Here is a 19,895-nt window from a genome sequence, read left to right as displayed (position 1 = left end):
GCATATGTCCCGGACCCTGTAGCAGGGCATCTTGATGTGTTGATGCTTGTAGTTCATGACATTAACTTACATTTATTTGCAAATAAAACTACTAGGTTTAAAATCAGCCATTTCTCCATCACAATATTATTTGTAAGAAAAAATGTTTTATTGACGAAAAATTGGACGAGCCCAGTATCTATTACGACGTTATTTGTAAAAATAAAATTATTGTCAAAAAATTGGACAAGCGCAGTATTCATTACTGGGACTTGCTGAGGCTATGTCAGGACAAATACAGTTGTAAATATTTGGGTCAACTGGTTTGTAGATAAATACAATGTTATTATCCACCCCAAAAAAATGAGCCAAAACAAAGGAACCTTGTTAAAAGGGTGTTTTGTGGCAGCGAACAGGCAGATACAGAATATTAAACTGATTAATTTACTTATTAAACAAACTTAATGATTTCAGATTAAAGAACAAAACACTTTAGTACATGATATACCAACTATATTAAATGTACAATCACTGTATAAAGTACTCATATAATTACAGCATTTTCGAAATCAAAACATCCTTTACTAATATGAAAAAACAAATCCTTGAGGCTTTTTTTCAGGCAAATGTGGATTTGGCCAACAAAAAAAAAGTCTCCGGTTTCTGGTATGGAGCTTGCCCCAAAAGTGGTGCGGCGACGCGGCTTTTTTTTTTTTTTTTTTTACCTGTTTTTTTTTTTTTTTTTTGGCTTCAAATGTCGGCTGATGACTGCAAATGGTGCTATTCCCTTCTTTTTTTTGTAAGGACACTTAGAACCCCATAAGAAGGGCAATAGAATGAGATTGGTGTAAAAGCTCATTTAAAGGGCTGGTTATAAAACATATGTGGCGAATACAGTAAATTGATATAGTTCTACTCAATGAACTCATGGATTTGGAGACATAATTCAAGAGTTAGGGTCTGTGCTCTTCAACAAATTCCATTTTTGTTCTCTCAAATTTTGACCTTTGGGGCTTTTATTTGTACAAAAACAATTGCTTTATCTATTTTGGCTGTCTGCAATCGTCTAAAAACGTTCATTATGGTTTGCTTTTGCCTACAAACAATTCAAGTTGACTGGTTCCTGATCTCTTAATATCAATTCTTAAAGGGTTGAAACAAGTCAGCCCAGCAAAACTTATTAAAGCTAAAACTTTAAGTATAATTACAAATCCTTTACGTGTATATGTCTGTTCAGAGTTGTTTAGGGAGTATTTACAACTTACTGCACCAAAGAAACGGTACTCAAATATGCTAGCAAGTTCCATGGTTGTTTAGAAGCGAAGATCACTTTGTTCAAGTCAGTAATTTTGAGTCAAGGAACACTCATCATTTTTTTATTGGGGTACACTGAAAACAATTGTATTTGTATGTGAATGCTATGCTGCTTGCTATGCACATGTGGCTACAAAAAACCCCAGAAGTTTACTACACGTGGTATAGCATCCATATTGAGCTGTGACTCGGTGCATTTATTGCTACTGAATCAAACCCTGGCCAATTACAGACTTGATAAGTTTAGCAAGAAATGGCCCTGCTTATTGTAAATGCATTGCTGAAGAAAATTATATGAAGTTTATAAAAATATCAGTTATTTCATAAAAGTATGTACATATATACATGTACAATTATTGTCTCTGATGTGGTCTTATTAAGCATTCTGTACCCACAAATGAAAGAAAAATGAAATCTTTAGTCATAATCAAATATCACCCAGAACCTTTGTGAGGTTGATATTTGGATTAAATTTCAATATTCTGCTTTTTGTCCTGATGCTTAGCAACAAATTGACATTGCTGTCAGAGCAAATTTGAAGTGCTGACTAAACACGTTTAACGGTAGAGCAAATTAACAGTAACATTCCAATGCAAATGTGAAGACAAAATTAAAGATAACGTTAATTATACTTAATTAATTTACAAAAAAAGCTCTAGTAGAACGATCGATTCCAAATGAAATGAATACCAAATGTTTATCCTGTAATATCCTAGCACTGCCTAGTAAAGGCATTGCTGGAGATACAATCACAAATCAAGTCCATACACTTTGGACATCAATCTGCATCTGTCTTGACTATATTCCTATTATATACATGTACATGTAGTAGATTGACGCAGCTTCCTTTCACATTTGGCTTGTACTGTAACCATCCATAACAATATGTGCATCATGATGCAATCCTTCTGGTGTGTACGCACCACTAACGCTATTAGTTACCACTGGACACAAACACTGCTCACACCACCTAAGTATCAAAAGAAAACAAGACAGTAATTCGCTTTGTTTTAGGAAACCTTTGACATACATTCCACAATCAACAATTAGCAGGGGTGTGAGTGACCTCTGACAAAAATAGCTGAAAATAGCTGAACACAGCTGAAAAAGGTGTAAAAAAAGCTGAACTTTGGAAATCTCCTATACTTTTGTACACAGTAAGTGAGGGAAAATAGCTAAATTCCAAAACAAAAAAAGCTGAAATCAGCTATAAAGCTGAGATTTCACACCGCTGAATTAGACAGGTTATTAAGGTGGAGGTTTGGGTGTAGGTTCACATCTCCCCATCCCCCAAATTCCATGAGTTCCCTGTTTATTACTCACATTGTGTGAACACTGGACATCCTCAGATAAGGTATGCACACCACTTGCACAGTGCAGTTCAGCATGCCGTGGTAAACTGTTGGGCACGTTTATGATATGTATTGTACTCTTGGATAAGCTGCAGATGACAAGTCCCTCTTTAGAAAGCTGACTGAACCACTCCCCCCCCCCCACAGGTCCTGATTTGAAATTGTACTGGAAGGAGGGAGGGGTAGCTGGAGGGATAACCCCCAATCTTCCACCACCCCCCCCCCCCCCCTACACTAAGCTACTTGGCCTTACTTATGGTACAACATAATATAGTGGTGTTCCCCAACATGGCGCATTTCGACGTTTCCCCCGACTTTCCTCGTGTAGTCTTGCCAAACTTCTTTGTTGCCAAACTTCAAATTCATTCAGTAAAATACTGGTACTTTGACCTTATTAATGCTTGCTAGTTAACCTCTGTGTACAATTTCGATGCCATGAAAATTAATCCAAAATTTAAAAATGGTGGTGTCTGGGAATTGGGCACAAAATCGGCCGAGTGTTCCCTAATGTGGCGCACTTGAATAAATCTCAGAAAATTCCAAATTAACATTTTACGAATTTCTGTAAAGTTGATAAATGCTGATAAACCATCATTATCTCTACTTGCATACCCAACTAGAAGCTTGTCAAAAAATTATTTTCTTATTTTTAGGGGACATTTTCAAAGAGTTCCACTGTGTTCTTAAATAAAATCGAAAAATCATGCTGAAATAAATATTTCTTCGAACTTTGTAACGTGTAGTTAAACTCAACGGGAGTGTTTAGAACTTGATGAAAAGTCACTTTCTGTGAAATTTCAGTTGAAACTTCTGCTCTAGCTAGGCGGTACAGGCATAAAATCCAAGTGCCCCATGTTAGGGGATGTGCCACGTTAGGGTTCATCAACAATAAGCATTTTCAAGAATCTTGTTTTTAAGAAACTTGAAAATAGGAACTTTTACCTGTTTGGATTATGACACCTAATTAGCAGAAGACATTTCAGTGATTATGTAATCAATTAATCTGATTTACCTTTTTGCTACTGCAATGTCCAGCTCCTTTGCCTGATCCCATGCTGCATGATCCAACAGGAGGCTTGCAATATAGGTCCTGGCCAGGCTAGTAGCAAAGTCACGTGCAGCTACAGTCATCAATGTCTGCAATAAATCAGGTCAGTTACCATATGATGGAAAACATTTAACACCACATAAACACAAAACATACATCACTTTGATTAGGTTTGACTTTCACACGATGTGTGACCACTTCTGGAGGAGATCAACCAGTTTCACAGGGCAATTTGTTGATGACAATATCTCAACTTATTGAACAATCAATTCTTCACTGCTAATGTTGCAATGTTACACTAGACCACCAATCCACAAAACCCTTTTCTCACCATTGTGTGTACACAAATGTTGAGGGTCACTGCCCTAACAACAAAGGACTTTTGTTTCAAACATAATACATCAATGCTGATATCTCCGTTGGTATCAAATTGACATGTTTGCATTGACATGGCCACTGACATGTTTGCAACAACATCAACACAAAAACCCTTACGCACTGCCAATGGCCTCAGTGCATACAAATTGGCACATTTTTATTTGTAATATTCGCAATTGGCTGGTGTCTTGTAATGAGTATCATACATGTCAACAAATAACATACTGTATTGAAGGTTGTCCATTAATCTGTAGAGTTGATCTTTACATCTGGAATGTTGATGCCAGACTCCATAACGTAGGACTATGAGACAACTTTGAAAACACTTTGTGCTTATAAATCGCTCCACACATTATACATTTTGAATCCTTCATATTTCTCCCCCTAGATTTTCTGCTTACCTCATCTTTACTGGCTGATTCTGCAAATGACGATATGTCCTTGCAGGCTTTGTTGATCTCTTCATAACACCATCTAATATCAGAATTGGTTGATGTTACCAATGGGATAAGTCGAGACTGGATGTCACAAAAAAATGATGTCAAGCTACCTCCTGAGGTCTTGGCTATGGAGCGAAGAACATCTAGGGATAAAATGTTGGTAGTTCCCTCCCAGATGCTCAGGACCTGGAAACAATTTTCAACATGTATTATCATGATTACCTGTTAATGACAAACTTGCTCAAGTGATCTTCCTCCATGTATCTTCCTAACAGATCTGCAGCATCCTTGTATGTTTTGTTATTACTCAAAGCCATCAATCAATCATTTATGCTGATAGTTCTCATGGTTTTTCTCAAGATCATGTCTTTGGTAACCCTGTCAACCCCAGCCTATGGAGCCTAAACATGCTGGCAGCATCTCACATAATACATCTGTATATAAGGACAGATGCTGACCATAAATAGTATGGCTTAGTTGAAGGCCAAAATAGCTTCCAAAATGTGCAAAACTGGTGATGGCCACTGGGATAATATAAAGGACTGTCCTTGTGGTAATACACCTATCACCATGCAGACAACTGATACATCCGCACTGATACATTTCAGTATTTTTGTTGGGCTCCATAATTATATTGGTTTTTAAGGAGTTAATAGAAATGTCAACCTAGGAATGAAAACATCTGGTAACCAAAAACATTCCATCCCCCCAACAAAAACAAACAAAAAGACAACCCAACCAAAATATAAAACAACAAAAACAAAAAACAATAAACAGGAAAATAATTTTTGGGTCTAGACATCTGTGGAGTCAAAATAATGTATGCCTGGTTCAAAATACAAAAGAGAAGAGTAACAATTTTCATTTCAAAGATGTTTTCTTAAAAGATTCAAATCCCCTGGGAATACCACTGGTCAGTTAAGAGACAAGCTTGCCAACTATGTAAGATCCTGGCATTTGCTTGAAGAAAAATCTAGCTGACTGAGTGGGTGGATTTAGTACAGTGGCTTGTTGCTTCTCATGTTTGTAATGGTTTTTGTGTTTGTAAATAATGCAGGAAAGAGTAAAAAACAAAGTGTAGCACAACCCTACAATGGCAAAGCCCCACCCCACCTCTCCCACTCAGATTGCTTGTGATGGGCCTGAAGTCAAATCCACTCCACAATCAAGAATGTCTTACCTGTGCATCTCTCAGGAAGACTGGCAAGCCTGTATCTTCAATATATCCTTGACCACCAAAGCTCTCCAAGCCTTCTGATGCAATGGCTATGGCCTAAATACAATATACCAGCGAAGTAACATCATCAAATACTATCTGCTACAAATGCTAAGTAAAAGTTATATGCGTGATGTTATCTGTTCAAATATTACTGACATATTATCTGCAAGTCTCAGAGATCTAGCCAGAGGCCCATGGCTCATGCATGGAAGTAGGCTGCTGAGTGCTTGTGATTGGCCCTTGGCCATCCTGCCCTTGTTGACTAGCACTTAACAGTCCTCTTGATAAGTCCAACAACATGGCAACCTCGTTCCCATGGGTACGATCTTGATGCGCCATGTTGGTTTTCACCATGCTTTGTGCAACCTTAACCCCTGGTATTTTGCAATTTAAATATCAAACTATTTGGGAGATTTAAATTAGAACTACAGTCGATGTGTTTAACGCCTGATGCATGGTGCTTTCGATATTGAACTTTTTTTGTTGTAGAATCAATCCTTTAAAAGATGAGATTTTATGTCACATTGCTCAAATTTATAATTCGAGTATCTCTGCAATCCCTTTTACAACACAAGATACAGGTATTTTTTGCAAAATATGAGCCTTCTAGACTCCATATCGTAGATACAGCATTGTTTTTATATTCTACAGGGCCAGGGGTTAGAGAAGGAACGCGCACGCAGTCCATGGAGTGGAGGTTGACAACATGGGGACCTGTCAATGGTCCCCCGTCAGACTGATAGGGCTAGCAATTGCAAAACTATGGCATGGTACCTGTTTTGCAGTGTACAATTTAGCTACAGGTGTCAATAGACGGAGCAGCTGCTTGTCCTGTTGTGTGGCCTCCCCGCATTCCTCTAAACCTAGCAGGTGGCACAAACGCAGTACCAGTAGGAGATTACCTCTTGTCTCAACCTGACAAAGAAATCAATAAATAAATAAACAAGAGTTACTACTGCTGCCAGTTGCCAGGGCACGGAAACAGGGTGTCCAACCCTAGGCGAACTGCCCACCAAAGCTAGCAAGTTCCGCCTACCCAGAGCAACCTGATGATAGTGCTAGGACCTCGCTAATACCCCCTGTCATTCTGTACAGAAACGACATCGGTATAAGAAGCTAGACAGTAGGATTTGGTTAAGAGAGGCTATGTTGAGATGCCGTGCTATAAAATGAGGTACCTCAAAGGGAATTAAAGCTGCTAAATTCTCCATTTCACCCCAGCACATCCTTACTCATTTGACCCAAATGGCTCCAATGATGACATTTTAAAAATCTTTTAATTTTGTTTTCAATATTTTGGACTGAGGCAAGTATGTAAAAGTCCCTTTTGTACATGTCTACACACATTACCTCCATTCTAGAAAGCGTTTGCATATGTAACGGATGATTGGCTATCAGTTTGCCAAAGGCATATCTCTTCTGGCTGTAATCTCTGGCCAAATGAACCATTCTGCAACAAAACAATGACTTCATTACCTGTACTGTATCTTAGGATCAAACTACATAATATATCAGAATTATTAATGAAATACTGCAGATTTCCACTGCAGTTATAGACAAGTCACAGGGACTGACTTTGAACTATTTTATATTGAACTGTAATTATGATGAGTCTGATACACTGAAATACAGTTTCACTATATGTAGTTGCTTTTCAAAGGCCATAGTTACAATGACCTTATAAGTTATCATACAACTCGCTAGGTCGTTGATCACGTCATTGAATTATTCGTCCTATCCCATGGCCCTTGCCACACCGCAAAAAAAAGAAGTACCATTGCATAGTCAAACAAATAAAGAATGTTTCATATTCGTGGAATGCAAAATTCTATCTGTCACCTCATGAAACTATTCTTACCATTGTACTCATAAACATTCATTATTTGTATACTGTATTCAGTTAGCTATTTTGGGTAAACATGGGAGACAGACTGGGTTTCTTTCAGTTTTATAAGTACAGTGGAACATCGCTATACCGAACACCGCTATACCGAACATTGGGCCATACCGAACATCAGCCTTGGCTCCCCATTTTTGTGTACAAAACATACTGAACATTGTTTTTGGAAATGTCAACAAAAGAGCGACAAATGGCTATTATTTCCCCAACGAATAGTAGGAAAAAGCCACCCATGTAAGCTCAAAAACTGTGTACATTGTAATTACATGATTCAATAGTCGCATGTGTTCGAAGTTGTCTTTCACCAACTACCAGGGCGTACTTGGTGAAGTTCTGCTACGGAATTGAAAATATTAATGGATACGTTTGTCGACTCCGCGCGTGGCTGGTAAATGCAACTACACACACAATAACAATGATCAAAAGAGGGCGCCACTAAAATGTGAAAATCGCTATACCAAATGATCGCTATTACGAACAATTTCTGTGGATCCCACAATGTACGTTATAGCGACGTTCCACTGTACATTACAGTCTCAGAATGACATACAGCTTTATGAAGTGTAAATCCAAAGTTATGAAACCTCTTATGTAGGGACACCAATGCACTGTATGAAACATTTATGAATCACTCGTATACGTACCGCCTCATGATTGCAGCTGATGAGAGTGCATTATGAATACGAGTTATAGTAAGCATGGAGCTGATTGCAGCAACACCACGTCCCTCGTCAGAAATCTGTATTCACACATGGGACTATTAGTGTCGCATTCTAATAAATAACAAAATGTTTCAAAGCAATAATCAGTTGTATCAAGTAACTGTATCACTGCTAGGCCAAACACATGCCGGCTTTGCAGGCAATGACACGCCCACTCATGGAAGTTATATCCATAAAGTATCAAGGTTGCTCATATTTACCAAATGTGCCACTGTTCCATCTAGAAGCAGTTCTGCTGTGGGTAACTGTCGTGTACCAAGTTTATCCTTCAGTTTCTGGATTTGAATTCCATTCAGTTGACCATCTTTGTTCCTTGTCTCCACATAAAATAGAGAGATTCCTTTGGTGCCCTGAGTATATATACACAAAAAACACATTTGGTATACCGTAATTTACCGCAGCACGCAAAAATCTGCAAATTAAGATTTGAATCGGCGTATAAGCCGCACCGGCGTATAAGCCGCACCGACGGCAGCGGTTTCAATTTTGTAAGGCCCCCAAATTCTAGCCAAAATGCTCTGAACCAGTTCCATTTACACTACAGAAGCTATAAAAAGGACCACAAAAGTTGTATCAAATCATTTACAATCGATACTCTCACAAACAAATGTGGAAATTGATGATGAGAAATAAACACCGGGAATTGCTGCCGGCTGCCCCGTCCGGTCTCCGGCCGTAAAAGTTAATACATCGCCCGGCGTGGCAGCCTGCGCCGCGCCGGCCTATGACAACATTTTCCTGCAGCACGTGAGAGAGTATGCAACCCACCGTGATTTTCCCCCATTGCGTGTGTTGTCTGACTGGAGCGCTACGTACAAATCTTGCTATGTGGCAACAGATGCTGATTTGTTTTGTCCTAAAAATATACAGGTCCGTTTTTATCTCAAAACTTATCAATTTTTTGTGATTACTAACGAGCAGTATTCAAGTTTCGATCGTAACTTTCTTCGAAAATAGTCAAAACGATGCTGCCATTTTCATGGACGAATCCATTAATTTTGTAAGGGGTGATGTAGTCCCTGTTTTGAGGTTTACATCGTTTCTTGAATACATTTCAAGTACAAAAATTATATTGTGACGTTGAACAACTGATCATCGAATAAAGAAATGTTTCGGACACCATAAAAAGTGTTAGTCGTCTTTTTTCTTTTTTTAAACAGCGGAAATGTTGGTAATTATTGTTTCCAAGATAGTACACCCCTATATTTCCTCAAATGGTGTGGTCCGCTGGGGAAAGCATGCTGCAGCAAGCACTAGAATCACGTACGGCTTGTTGCAAGCGTCGATCGAAGACAGCTTTCACCGTACTTTTTACCGCTCGGCACCTTTACGTGGCATGTGGTTTCGGTTCGTTTATGACTTTCTTAATTGATAATTCATTTCAGCAACATATCTCTTCGTATACCAGTACATTAAATACACATGTGAATTTCATTTTTATTCTTCAAGGCTCGGCGTATAAGCCGCCCTGTGTATAAGCCGCAGTAAACATTTTCATGGGCAAAATCAACGTATAAGTCGCGGCTTACATGTATATTCCGAAAATTACGGTACATGTGTAAGATTGACAACATTCTTGGGTATCTATATGTGACCCGCTCTACAAAAAAGGTTTTATGTCGCAAGAAAGGGAAATGAGTTATATACATGGTTGGAAAGCCCACGACATAAGCTTTCATTTGGTATATAATAGAGCTCCATAGCCCAACTCATTCTGGAGATATGACATATTTGCATATTAATTACTTTGCATATAAATTACACAACTGAGAAAACAGGCTTTGACATAGTTGGCTCTGTTGCAGATTTTGGCACAATGCACTCAAAATTGTGCTCCAGTTCATTCACAAAACCAACATTTTTGTGGATGAACCCTGAAACTTTAGGTAATAAAGATCAAAATCACATTTTGACGAAATGTTCACCCTTTCAACATTTAGACATCAACGACAATGCACAGCGCGACTTAATACCCTTTGTTGAGGAGCAGTTCACATAAACTTCTTAATAAATATGTTGGGTTGAAACAATTGGAGCCTCAATTGGCAACTTACCTTGGAATAGTTGCCATCGCTGTCCACAATGCGAGCAAGAGTAAGTGTGATATCCGAGTCTGTAGCAGATGAGAACCATTTCAGGCCATATAACTTGAATGATCCATCATCCTGCTTCACAGCCACTGTCTCAGTTCCATCACCTGCCACATATCATATGCAAACAAACCACACATCTCTCACTGCTTGATTCCATAGCAACAACACAGTCATGTTCATAATGTATTTTTTAATGCACAGATCAAAGACTGTAAAAGTGATTTTTGGAAAAAGGCCATTTAAAAATCCCACGTATGTATAATAGTGCATAAACAGTCAACTAATAAAACCGGGGAAACAATAGGTTTTAACCGTAGCTTGTTCTCCGTTAAGTGTTAAAAGATGCAATTGTCTTGTCGCTTGCATTCACGCCCCCGTGTTGAATCTGTTAGGAATGATCTTTGTTGTTATAAAATATCATTGTGAGGTTTGGCTCTGAAACCGGAGTGGATCAGAAAAGTACATCTCCAAAAGTGACTGGCAAAAAAGTGGCATTTGGTGAAAAGTGAAGCACACAACTTGTATCATGAAAATAAACACATCTTCATCTTTTCAAGACCACATGCATTTTTTTAATATTCTTTTCTGAAAATGCTATTGCAATATTTAATGGATGATTATGTACTCAACTGTTTGGCATAGCCTTATGTGGTACTGGGCAAGTTATCAATACAATGAGAATTGTTCACATACCTACATCAGATCCACCCCGTTTCTCAGTCATCCACTGCCCCGAAGTCCAAAACTCAGCTCCATTTCGGGAGGTTAAGTGAGGAAGAGCTCTCTCCTTAATCACTGAATACTTGTTGCCATTATCCTAAAATGCAATACAGCAACATTTGATGGAAAGACTCAAGACACCAGTGAGTATATAAAAGGGATTTGATTGTCAATTTACTACAAGGTCTGATAGCTGCGTTTCTTTCTAGAATGATTTTCAGATTCAAAAGATCTGAAATATCTTTGTCATCTCAGTCAACTACATGTAGGTGTATTTTGTACTTAGCATGCAATGCCACAGGGCATGACAATATGACATGTATAAGATGTATCTTGAAGGAATTCATAAGTATTATCAATACACAAACTTACTTTAATTTTATGTCGAGGACGGATGCTTTGGGCTGGCCATTACATGGTTATTCAGCATTGCTGGGAGAGATGTTAGATCACAGAGGTGCCGATCATGAATAACATAGACTTAATGCTGAACCACCCATTGCAATTAGGGATCAACTGTTTTACCTTATTGAGCTTAGTTCAGTTGAAAATAAGATTTCATAAGTTGCCTTGTGTCAAAGCGATCAAACCCATTAGTCTCAAACTGCTCCACCTTTCTAACTGTATATTGCCCCAAACTACCCCCAACACAATATGCTCTTATAGAGTCATTAAGAAGTAAAGCTAACCAGCAATATGAGAAATTCCCAAAACTCTCACAATTTTAGTGTTTATTGAAATTGTTTGCAAAAAAAGAAGTAATTATTACAAATACAGTTCTAAATGAATTGATACTGGGGGAAAGTAAAGACAAATACAATCTCTGTAGGTGATTATAACTCGGCTGTCCCAGGTGACAAGTGCCAAGGCATCTATGTTGTACTAAACTTCATCTCGGCTCAGCAAAATGTTGCTGTATCTGTGCTGTCAAGCAGCAAGAATGTTTGTGCGAGCCAGCTACAGTAAGGAATGGAGTTCATGTACTATCGTTATGGATGCAATTGTCCATTGCGCATGTGTTTGCCCCATGGGGTGACATCCCCATGTTAATGCTGCTACACAGCAAACATGTTGAGTTGGCACTGGATGGTGAATGGACCAATTAGAATCAAGCTTGCAGTCATGAATATGTATAGGGTTTGGAAACTGATAACTCTCTAAATTCAACAAAACTGACATTACCTGAAAGAACCTGGCTGCTCCATCAGTCATTGCAACAGGGCATGAGAACAAGCCAGAGGATGGGTTATACATCAACATCTTAGCTGCCCAGTATACACGACTGCAATCAATCAAATACGTGGTGCTTTAATTTGTCTCCTTGATTCTAAACAGCAGATATCTTGCAAAAGTTGATTTCAGTTTTGATTCCCTTCACAGTAGTCATTGTAATAATTATTCCTTCTTTTTTTTTTTAATTCGTGATCACAATTATGCCAACTCATATCAATGGTTTATCTGATAGGTCTTGATGTTGTAAACTGAGAATAAAATCAATATTATCTGCTCATTCAATTGTTTCAACCACTGTACAGTGCACATATGGATTGCATGAACAAATGTGTTTCTCAAATCATATATTTAGCATTAAATTTTCCTAAGGTATAAATCATATATTTAGCATTAAATTTTCCTAAGGTATTAGGCAAAAACTAGTGTAGAGTTTTGTATAATTACAGTCAATCTTGCTATTAGTGGGCATCTCATTAGCAGAGGCATACACATACATGTAGTACTGTGTATGCATACAGCTCCTAGAGTCTCTTTCCTGACCCCCATGACAATAGTAAACAGCAGCAAACCTGAAGGGGCCATATTCTTGCTCATAAGGTATAGCTACAATGCCTTCTTCAGCAGCAATCACTTTCTGTTGTTTCCAGGCATTACTAGTTATCAACTTGTCGGTGCGGTTTCCCCAAGCATCAAATGTCTGTAGCACTGGAGGATTCAGCTCACATTCTCTCCCCAGCTTGTCAATGTCATGGGCCACTCGATGGCCAAAAGCTTCCAAGTCAGGTGTTATTTTCTTCAGGATCTATCGTGAGAAAATTGATTAAGGCAACAAAAAAGCAAAAATGGAAATGAAAAATACCACTTGACCTTAAACAAGATTGTTTCCCTATTATCGATTTGTTTGTTTGAAAACATGTCTAATTACCATACTTAGATAGGTTCGGTTTCCTATTCAAAGTTCCACTAAAAACTAATTTGTTATCACAAAATACATCACTTTTTACCTAAAATTTTCAATCATAAAAAAAGTCATTTTTAGATAACAAAATACAAGTGGATACAATTTGTTGTGAGAGTTGATCAACGATAATCAGTCAACTAATGGTTGATTTGCGTTGCACACATACATACATACCTTGCACCTCTGGACTAATTTGAACATGTTAATGATGCCTAGTTCAACTAAAATCGAGTGTCATCGTGACAGTTTACAGTCTAACCTCCCAACTCCATCAAAATATTACTCCCCATTTTTTAATTTTTTTTTTGGGGGGGGGACCTTGGTCCTGCAGGCCTGGTGTGACTATATATTGATGGAGTATGATGGACTTGGGCCTGGAGGCCTATTAAAAGTAGTGCTAGGGGAATCTGATTGATTTTGCCTAGCATCCTGTACATGTAAGCCATGTGTACTCAGTCCATCAAAATCCACCAGTAGTCAGTGGTGGATTCCATGATGTCATGTATTGGAAGCAGAGTGAGTGATGGATTTTGGCAGACTTGGTCCTCTACTTAGTAAAAGACAGTAGGGAGTTAGGGATTATGAGGCAATAGATAACTGATGATGCTACCAACTTCAGGAGGCTAGTTCCTAACAGATGAGTTTACTAGTCCAAGGGTATATAAAAATGTACCATACTCAAAAGGCTTTTGCTTCAAAAATCAATGTTGATCTGGGAGTTATATGTACATCTGCTTACCACTTCAGGCACAAGCTTCTGAAGGTAATCCTTGAGTGAAGAGTCTTCTTTAAAAACATTGTCCAAACTTGGCTGAACTTGAACAAATGAACCCAGCAATGCTTTTGCAAAGGGAACATTGTTTTGTAGATGTTTCTGTTCTGTAGATATCTCATTAGTCTGCTCATAATTGCTGACTTTCTGATGGTATTGTTTACATAGCACAGACGATGATTCTTCATTCATTTGATGTGCAACCAATGTAGTTTTCATCCATTTGACATTGCTCCGAGGGATGAAAGCACGTCGAACAAGACGCATAGCTGGCAAATAGATCATGGTCGTGATGGTCATAGCTGTGGGCGGTATTCAAAAATAAAAGACGCTTTGAGTTAGCAATGAGTGTAACAATTAACAATTGCCAACCTCTATGGGACATGGCTTTCTTAACACCCACATCTAGCCGAGGGTGCTATGCCCCCTACGAAGGTTAAAAATGCCATTTCCAACATCACAGCAGTCAACAATTGTATTGCATTTCTGCTAAGAAAGCAGTGTTTTATGGTGGCCCCGAAGGGACATCACACATCAAGATTTCTGCGCAGAAATCTGCGATGTCGCACATTTCATCACAGAAATCTGCGCAGATTTCTGCGATGTCGCACATTTTATCGCAGAAATCTGCGCAGATTTCTGCGATGTCGCACATTTTGTTGCACATTTTATCGCACATTTCTGCGCAGATTTCTGCGATGTCGCACATTTCATCACAGAAATCTGCGCAGATTTCTGCGATGTCGCACATTTTATCGCAGAAATCTGCGCAGATTTCTGCGATGTCGCACATTTTGTTGCACATTTTATCGCACATTTCTGCGCAGATTTCTGCGATGTCGCACATTTTATCGCAGAAATCTGCGCAGATTTCTGCGATGTCGCACATATTATCGCACATTTCTGCGCACATTTCTACGAGGTCGCACACTTTATCGCAGAAATCTGCACAGACATTGCACATTTTATCGCAGAAATCTGCGCAGAAATGTGCGATGTCGCACATTTTATCACACATTTCTGTGCAGATTTCTGCGATGTTGCACATTTTATCGCACATTTCTGCGCAGATTTCCGCGGATGTCGCACATTTTTATCGTACATTTCTGCATCTTTTTAACACACTGGCGCCTGGCTATTTTTTTGCTGAAGCTAAGGGGTTTAAGAATGTCGGGGTTCTGGCTTCCATGAAATTAATTTTGCATATAGGATAGTAGTCGGGTGCCGAAAGTATATATGAGGCGCCATGTGTAAATAAATTATTTAACAAAATTATTTATATATAATTCATTATTTATTATATAATTCAGTTTTCCGGACAATTATATGTAAATAATTGTTTGGCAGTTTGCATTATATGTAAATAAATTTATTTGCCACTGCATTATTTATATATAATTGTTTTTGCAACAGAATTATTTTCATATAATTTTGGGCAAACTAGAATTATTTATATAAAAGTTATTTGCAACCTAATTATTTATATATAATTCTATGCACACTTTTTTTATTTATATATAATTTATTTGCAAACCTATGAAGCCTGGGAAGGGACGGGGTGAAAATTGTTTTTTGGAATTTCCTTATTCGTTCGCATGAATTACTAATCCGTTCGCACGAATTAGTTATTCGTTCGCACGAATTAGTAATTAGTTCGAACGAATTACTAATTTGTGGGAACAGATGAGTAATTCGTGGGAACGAATTAGTAATTCGTGGGAACGAATTAGTTATTCGTTCGCACGAATTAGTAATTCGTTCGCACGAATTACTAATTCGTTCGCACGAATTACTAATCCGTTCGCACGAATTAGTAATTCGTTCGAACGAATTACTAATTCGTGGGAACGAATTACTAATTCGTTCGCTTACTAATTCGTTCCCACGAATTACTAATTCATGCGCATGAATTACTAATTCGTTTGCACGAATTACTAACTCGTTCGCACGAATTGCTAACTCGTTCGCACGAATTGCTAATTCGTTCGCATGAATTAGTAATTCGTTCGAACGAATTAGTAATTCGTTCGAACGAATTACTAATTCGTGGGAACGAATTACTAATTCGTGGGAACGAATTACTAATTCGTGGGAACGAATTACTAATTCGTGGGAACGAATTACTAATTCGTTCGCTTACTAATTCGTTCCCACGAATTACTAATTCATGCGCATGTATTACTAATTCGTTCGCACGAATTACTAACTCGTTCGCACGAATTGCTAACTCGTTCGCACGAATTGCTAACTCGTTCGCACGAATTGCTAATTCGTTCGCATGAATTGCTATTTCGTCCCCACAAATTGCTAATTCGTTCCCACGAATTGCTAATTCATTCGCCTGAATTGCTATTTCGTTCGCACGATTTCCTAATTCGTGGGAACGAATTGCTAACTCGTGCATCCGGGAACGTGCCAGTAATTCGTGGGAACAAGTTGGTAATTCATGGGAACGAATTAGCAATTCATGCGAACTACTAATCCGTTCGCACGAATTAGTTATTCGTTCGCACGAATTAGTAATTAGTTCGAACAAATTACTAATTTGTGGGAACAGATTAGTAATTCGTGGGAACGAATTAGTAATTCGTGGGAACGAATTAGTTATTCGTTCGCACGAATTACTAATTCATGCGCATGAATTACTAATTCGTTCGCACGAATTACTAACTCGTTCGCACGAATTGCTAACTCGTTCGCACGAATTGCTAATTCGTTCGCATGAATTGCTAATTCGTTCCCACGAATTACCAACTTGTTCACACGAATTACTCGCACGTTCCCGGATGCACGAGTTAGCAATTCGTTCCCACGAATTAGGAAATCGTGCGAACGAAATAGCAATTCGTGCGAATGAATTAGCAATTCATGGGAACGAATTAGCAATTTGTGGGGACGAAATAGCAATTTATGAAACGAATTAGTAATTCGTGCGAACGAATTAGTAATTCGTGTGAACAAATTAGGAATTCGTACAAACGAAATAGGAATTCGTGCGAACGAATTACTGATTCATTCGAACGAATAATTAATTCGTTCCCACAAATTAGTAATTCGTGCGAACGAAATAGGAATTCGTGCGAACGAATTACTGATTCATTCGAACGAATAATTAATTCGTTCCCACAAATTAGGAATTCGTGCGAACGAATTAGTAATTCGTGCTAACAAATTAGGAAATTCCAAAAATTTTTCCACCTTGTCCCTTCCCGGGCTTCATACAAACCTATTATTTATATATAATTTTTTCACACTTTTTTTATTGATATATAATTTATTTGCAAACTTATTATTTATATATCATTTTTTGCCTACTTTATTTATTTATATATAATTTATTTGCAACTTTTTTATTTATATATTTTTTTTTGCACGCTTCAATTATTTATTATATAATTTATTTGGTACCTAATTATTTATATATAATTTGTTGCCTACTTTGTTTATTTATATATAATTTATTTGCAACCTTTTTATTTATATGTAATTTTTTGCATGCTTTAATAATTTATTATATAATTTATTTCGTACCGAATTATTTATATATAATTTTTTGCACACTTTATTTATATTTAATTTATTTGGTACCTCATTATTTATATCTAATTTTTAGCAGTGGCAAATAAATTTATTTACATATAATGCAAACTGTCAAACAGTTATTTACATATTTGTCCGGAATAATAAATAATGAATTATAAATAATGTTGTTAAATAATTCATTTACACATTGCGCCTCATAGAAAACGTGTTCGCGCGCCCATGGGCTCGCAGAAATCTTCGATAAAATGTGCGACATCGCAGAAATCTGCGCATATTTCTGCGATAAAATGTGCGACATCGCAGAAATCTGCGAAGATTTCTGCGATAAAATGTGCGACATCGCAGAAATGTGCGATAAAATGTGCGACATCGCAGAAATCTGCGCAGATTTCTGCGATAAAATGTGCGACATCGCAGAAATCTGCGCAGATTTCTGCGATAAAATGTGCAAGTGACGGTCGTAAGGGATTTATTTTTAAATGTAAGTGAGTATCCTAAAACTAAAACCATTTTTGAAAAGTAGATTGAATAACCTTTCCATCGGCACTAAAGTTTAAGTCCTGGGCGTTTTCGTCTTCCTGAAAACGAGAGCTAGTTTTCCGAAATTGCGGAACCGGTACGGTCAAATTGCGGAACCGGTCAATTGACTGTACTTGAACTTCAGTTCAAGTTGAACTTCACTGCACTGGCAGACTGGCGGAAAATTCTCAATTTTTTCTGACCTCCAAACTCTCCTTTTACGAAATATTCGGCCTCAGTATTTCACAAGTATTATCTTGATGTGGATAGGTACCTCTAGGGTGGGTTGAAATCCCTAAAATGTCAAACAAAAATGTGAAATTTACCAGAATTTTATTCACCAGGATTCTTGCAGTCTGCCGTCTCGCTCCTCCAGCTCAAGTCTAAAGCTCTCTTCATTTGCCGTCGACTGAGGGCGCTTCATTTCTCACGTACCGCGCGCCGCGCGCGCGCCGGGGTACGGGTGGGTACGGTACAGTCGACGACTACTCGGGCTAGTCAAGGATTGTGAGCTTCGTGGTGAACAAAATTCTGGTAAATTTCACATTTTTGTATGACATTTTAGAGATTCAACCCACCTAGAGGTACTTATCCACATCAAGATTACTCGTGAAATACTGAAGCCGAACATTTCGTGACAGGAGAGTTTGTAGTCCGAGTAACTTGGACCCAACTTATCGCCTTTTTTTAGACCTGTGAACAACGCCACGCTGTTGTGTCATTTCGAACCTGTGGCGAAATCGACCCGCCATACATAATTTCGTATGGATGTTGAGTACTCACCTAGAAATCTAAATTTGCCTTCCCGTGGGTTCAGGATGTGTCATTTCGACGAAATTTTCCGTCAATGAATATATATTAAAATCTTTATTTCATATAGTCGTGGCGCACTTCGAAGCTTACCCAACTTTCCTCGTGTAGTGTTGCCAAACCTCTTTGTTGATAAACCTCAAATTCATGCAGTGAAATACTGGTACTTTTACCTTTTTAATGCTTGCTATTTAACCTCTGTGAACAATTTCGGTTTCATAAAATTTAATCCGAAATGCAAAAACGGTCGCGTCCGGAAATTGGGCACAAATTGGTGGAGTGTTCCCTAACGTGGCGCACTTGAATAAATCTCAGAAAATTCCAAATTTACATTTAAGAATTTCTGTAAACTTGATAAATTCTGATAAATCATTATTATCTTTACTTACAAACCCAGCCAGATGTTTGTCAGAAAATTATTTTCTTATTTTTCGGGGCATTTTCAAAGGGTTCACTTTGCACTTGAAAATAAAATCGGAAAATCACGCCAAAATAATTTTTTCTTTTAACTTTGTAACGGGTAAATGAACTCGCGATTTATGAACGGGAGTGTTTAGAACTTGATGAAATTTCACTTTCTGTGAAATTTCAGTTAAAACTTTTGCTCTAGCTAGGCGCTACATGCGAAAAATAAAAGTGCGCCACGTTAGGGGCCGCGCCACATTAGGGGCCGCGCCACGTTAGGGTACATCAACAATATATCGTCAGACCTCCTAAGCTACGCGCTCCTATTTCTGCGCACTCGCCTTTAAGTTATATTTTTCAAGGCATGCATCCTAAAAAATGACAAACTTTCACTGGGATCATATGCTTTGATGCATGAACTTTAACCAGCAGCCGAAAAAAAAATTGGAAATTGAAGGCTTTACCGGGAATTCAGGCACAATATGAA

The 19,895-nt window shown here is 38.1% G+C and overlaps 2 protein-coding genes across 2 annotated transcripts in view; one reads left to right on the top strand and one right to left on the bottom strand.

Annotated features, from left to right (window-relative positions):
- Positions 1-110: 110 nt before the first annotated feature.
- On the bottom strand, positions 111-18,616 carry LOC119726999 (acyl-CoA dehydrogenase family member 11-like). Its single transcript, XM_038198863.1, has 14 exons — positions 18,520-18,616; positions 14,099-14,433; positions 12,968-13,200; positions 12,348-12,447; positions 11,139-11,262; positions 10,407-10,549; positions 8,553-8,702; positions 8,275-8,369; positions 7,081-7,180; positions 6,505-6,645; positions 5,692-5,784; positions 4,473-4,697; positions 3,658-3,782; positions 111-2,263 (listed from the first exon to the last, which is right to left on the bottom strand). Exons 2-14 carry the CDS (start codon positions 14,429-14,431, stop codon positions 2,143-2,145), a joined length of 1,983 nt encoding a protein of 660 aa, XP_038054791.1. The 5' UTR covers positions 14,432-14,433; positions 18,520-18,616; the 3' UTR covers positions 111-2,142.
- A 9-nt stretch (positions 18,617-18,625) lies between these two features.
- LOC119726998 (nucleoporin GLE1-like) overlaps positions 18,626-19,895 on the top strand; it is a 32,117-nt gene continuing 30,847 nt past the window's right edge. The window contains exon 1 of the mRNA XM_038198860.1: positions 18,626-18,727. The gene's annotated coding sequence lies outside the window, so the exon portion shown is untranslated. The remainder of the gene's footprint in view (positions 18,728-19,895) is intronic.

The sequence above is a fragment of the Patiria miniata genome, unplaced genomic scaffold (genome assembly GCF_015706575.1).
Source record: "Patiria miniata isolate m_02_andy unplaced genomic scaffold, ASM1570657v1 HiC_scaffold_2, whole genome shotgun sequence".
In the NCBI taxonomy this organism is placed as follows: Eukaryota; Metazoa; Echinodermata; class Asteroidea; order Valvatida; family Asterinidae; genus Patiria; species Patiria miniata.
The sequence above is the reverse complement of the archived record's forward strand: the minus strand, read 5'-3'. Positions and strand labels throughout refer to the sequence as shown.

Bases quoted from the DNA above. Each gene is read 5' to 3' on its own strand.
- LOC119726999 (XM_038198863.1), bottom strand. From the start codon at position 14,431: ATGACCATCACGACCATGATCTATTTGCCAGCTATGCGTCTTGTTCGA. The intron at 8,370-8,552 runs GTAAATATGAGC...GTGTGAATACAG, and splicing joins ATGGAACAGTGGCACATTTG to ATTTCTGACGAGGGACGTGG. The intron at 2,264-3,657 runs GTAAATCAGATT...TTTGATACTTAG, and splicing joins GACATTGCAGTAGCAAAAAG to GTGGTGTGAGCAGTGTTTGT.